This window comes from Borostomias antarcticus (genome assembly GCF_949987555.1).
Source record: "Borostomias antarcticus genome assembly, chromosome: 1".
Lineage (NCBI taxonomy): Eukaryota > Metazoa > Chordata > Actinopteri > Stomiiformes > Stomiidae > Borostomias > Borostomias antarcticus.
The window spans coordinates 2,458,960-2,463,246 of NC_140234.1; the positions used below are offsets into that span (position 1 = coordinate 2,458,960).

A 4,287-nucleotide genomic window follows, 5' to 3' on the forward strand; every position below is an offset into this window, starting at 1 on the left:
AGGGCAGGTCAGACTGAGGGGCAGGTCAGAGGGGCAGGTCAGAGGGGCAGGTAGAGGGGCAGGTCAGACAGAAGGGCAGGTCAGACTGAGGGGCAGGTCAGATAGAGGGGCAGGTCAGATAGAGGGGCTGGTAGAGGGGCAGGTGAGACAGAGGGGCAGGTCAGATAGAGGGGCAGGTGAGACAGAGGGGCAGGTCAGATAGAGGGGCAGGTGAGACAGAGGGGCAGGTCAGACTGAGGGGCAGGTCAGACAGAGGGGCAGGTCAGACAGAGGGGCAGGTCAGACTGAGGGGCAGAGGGGCAGGTCAGATAGAGGGGCAGGTGAGACAGAGGGGCAGGTCAGACTGAGGGGCAGGTCAGACAGAGGGGCAGGTCAGATAGAGGGGCAGGTCAGACTGAGGGGCAGGTAGAGGAACAGGTCAGACTGAGGGGCAGGTATAGGGGCAGGTCAGATAGAGGGGCAGGTCAGACTGAGGGGCAGGTAGAGGAACAGGTCAGACTGAGGGGCAGGTAGAGGGGCAGGTCAGATAGAGGGGCAGGTCAGACTGAGGGGCAGGTAGAGGAACAGGTCAGACTGAGGGGCAGGTAGAGGGGCAGGTCAGATAGAGGGGCAGGTCAGACTGAGGGGCAGGTCAGACTGAGGGGCAGGTCAGACTGAGGGGCAGTTAGAGGAACAGGTCAGACTGAGGGGCAGGTAGAGGGGCAGGTCAGACAGAGGGGAGCATGGGGTGGTTTGGGGTCAGCCCAGTCTTTGTTCCCCTCAGTCCAGGTGTTAATAATGGACTCATCCCCGGGGGGCTCTGCGTCCCCACGTTCTCCCCATCATCTGATAAACAAGCAAATACAAACACCGCCAGGGTGGAACGCTCTAGAACCAGGGGAACGCTCACCTGTAGAGACTGAGTGGTGGAACACTAGAACCAGGGGAACGCTCACCTGTAGAGCCTGAGGGTGGAACACTAGAACCAGGGGAGCGCTCACCTGTAGTATACACTAACCCAGTATACACTAACCCACTATACACTAACCAGTATACACTAACCCAGTATACACTAACCCACTATACACTAACCCACTATACACTAACCCAGTATACACTAACCCACTATACACTAACCCAGTATACACTAACCCAGTATACACTAACCCACTATACACTTACCCAGTATACACTAACCCAGCTATACACTAACCCACTATACACTAACCCACTATACACTTACCCAGTATACACTAACCCACTATACACTAACCCAGTATACACTAACCCAGTATACACTAACCCAGTATACACTAACCCACTATACACTAACCCACTATACACTTACCCAGTATACACTAACCCAGTATACACTAACCCACTATACACTTACCCAGTATACACTAACCCACTATACACTAACCCAGTATACACTAACCCAGTATACACTAACCCACTATACACTTACCCAGTATACACTAACCCAGTACACACTAACCCAGTATACACTAACCCAGTATACACTAACCCAGTATACACTTACCCAGTATACACTAACCCAGTATACACTAACCCACTATACACTTACCCAGTATACACTAACCCAGTATACACTAACCCACTATACACTAACCCACTATACACTAACCCACTATACACTAACTCAGTATACACTAACCCAGTATACACTAACCCAGTACACACTAACCCAGTACACACTAACCCAGTTTACACTAACCCAGTATACACTAACCCACTATACACTAACCCAGTATACACTAACCCAGTACACACTAACCCAGTACACACTAACCCAGTTTACACTAACCCAGTATACACTAACCCACTATACACTAACCCAGTATACACTAACCCAGTATACACTAACCCAGTACACACTAACCCAGTACACACTAACCCAGTTTAAACTAACCCAGTATACACTAACCCACTATACACTAACCCAGTACACACTAACCCAGTTTACACTAACCCAGTATACACTAACCCAGTACACACTAACCCAGTATACACTAACCCAGTACACACTAACCCAGTATACACTAACCCAGTACACACTAACCCAGTACACACTAACCCACTATACACTAACCCACTATACACTAACCCAGTATACTGTTACAGATACCTAGTCTACTGTAGGCGAGTGCTACACCATAGAATATATGCATGTTTCATTATCAGACACACAAGTCGTCCACTCTTAAATGAAAGTATGCTGTTGTAATTATGCAACAGGGCTGTTATAGAAAGAGAGAGAGAGAGAGAGAGAGAGAGAGAGATAGAGAGAGAGGGAGAGAGAGAGAGAGAGAGAGAGAGAGAGAGGGAGAGAGAGAGAGAGAGAGAGGGAGAGAGAGAGAGAGAGAGAGAGAGAGATAGAGAGAGAGAGAGAGAGAGAGAGAGAGAGAGAGAGAGAGAGAGAGAGATGGTTTGATTCTGTAATAGAGGCCTAGAGAGAGAGGGAGAGAGAGAGGGAGAGAGAGAGAGAGAGAGAGAGAGAGAGATGGTTTGATTCTGTAATAGAGGCCTAGAGAGAGAGGGAGAGAGAGAGAGAGAGAGAGAGATGGTTTGATTCTGTAATAGAGGCCTGGACCCTGAAGAGGACAGGTGGGTGGGGAGCCACGCTCAGCCCATCTCCGCTCGACACAAAGAGCCTGGCGAGGCCCCGGGGCCGCTGAAATGCCAGGATGACGAGCCTCGCGCCCCGTAAACAGTCACACTGTGTTCCTCCTCCTCACAATGGACCGTCTCATCCCCATTCTGCACTGAGGTCGCGGACTGAGACGAGCAGAGAGAGACCAGGGAGAGACCAGGGACACTCGTAGTGACGGATCGGTCGACCGATATGACCCTCCTCGCCTCGCCCGTCTCCGCCCTCCCTCGCTCGGGATGTGAGGGGGAGCAAAACACAGATGCTCCGTAATTGAGATGGCTCACAATAAGGGTGGGCGGAACAGATGCATAAATCAAACGTCGTTGACTCTGAACGCAATGATTTCCAGCGCTTCCCCGCAGGACGCCTGCATGCATGCGCGCTGGAACCAACAACTGCTTTGTGGCCCCGAAGTAAGAATTTCGCTGTAAGCAAACAATGAATCCCCCTCCGGTTGCACAATATGTGGTCAGTCAGCTCAGACAGGAGCAAAGGCCGGCGATGGCACCAACTCTTCACAAAAGACAACCAGACCAAGAGGGCCTACTAAAGAACCCGCTCCGAGACCAAAGAACCCGTATATGAACACGCAAGAAGCTGGAATCATTACGCATACCAAATAAAAGTGGAGTGTAACCAAAAATGAATCGAAAGTACGACGCAGATTCCCCGCAGTGATATGCGCGTAAGCGGAGTCACCAGATGGGACCCTTCCCATCCTGCTCCGCGGGGATGCTGCGTCTCCTCCTCGCCCCGTTGGCAGTGGGGGATGTGCGCTTCCCCGTCCTGTCCTGTGCGTCTCTGGTCTCTCCACATCCCCGACTACCCCACAACCAAACCCCGCAGGGGCACAACAACTCGGTACAAGCCGATGGGTGCAGAAAGATGCGAGTTAGTCTTTTTTAGGGGACTCACCAGTCGGTAGGAGAAGAGTCGCTGATAACATCCTGGTAGGCTGTAAGGAGGGCCAGTCTGTTCTCGCTGAGATTCACAGCCATGTCGCTGACCCTGCAATCATCCAGACCGGTCTGGTACGCGAGGGGAAGAAGCGAGAGATCCAGAAAGACTGCGGAGCAGAGTGAGGAGGGAGGGAGGGAGAGAGGGAGGAGGAGAGAGAGAGAGAGGGAGGGGGGGGGGGCGCTCCGGAGTGGTCAAACAAAGAGGCAGTGCAGCTCTGCGCGGTGGAGGGCTGAGCGCCGCGCGGTCCTAGTGCGTGAAAGCCACGAGGTACCCGAGATACCGGCCATAAAGGATGTGGGTATTTGAGGTCTAGAGATGTGTATATTCATATTAGCACTGTTTCAGAAGGAATAAAAAACATAAAAAAACAACTTCCTTTCTTGTTTTATAAGCAGAATGTGAGCTCATGTGGTCAAGACGGCGCTGCTGCTCACACCATCCACCCAGTCACATTGGTAGCTAAAAATAAACTGCATTCTGAATTTCATTCAGATTTCAAACCTAGGGATCTCTCTCACTCTTTCAGACACAGACACACACACACACACACACACACACACACACACAAACACACACACAACATGCTCTGACTGGACAACAGAGCAGCTACTAAAATAACTGTTCCATCACTTTAAGTGTCCTTTGTTGCTCCCTTCAACACCCTCTTCTCTCCC

General features: G+C 51.2%; 1 protein-coding gene across 1 annotated transcript in view; it reads right to left on the reverse strand.

Annotated features, from left to right (window-relative positions):
• rars1 (arginyl-tRNA synthetase 1) overlaps window positions 1–3,651 on the reverse strand; it is a gene marked incomplete at its 5' end in the record, with an annotated part of 25,177 nt that extends 21,526 nt beyond the window's left edge. The window contains 2 exons of the mRNA XM_084446029.1: window positions 3,363–3,475; window positions 3,569–3,651. Of these exons, the coding sequence (XP_084302155.1) occupies window positions 3,363–3,475; window positions 3,569–3,651 (196 nt within the window). The remainder of the gene's footprint in view (window positions 1–3,362; window positions 3,476–3,568) is intronic.
• Window positions 3,652–4,287: the final 636 nt, after the last annotated feature.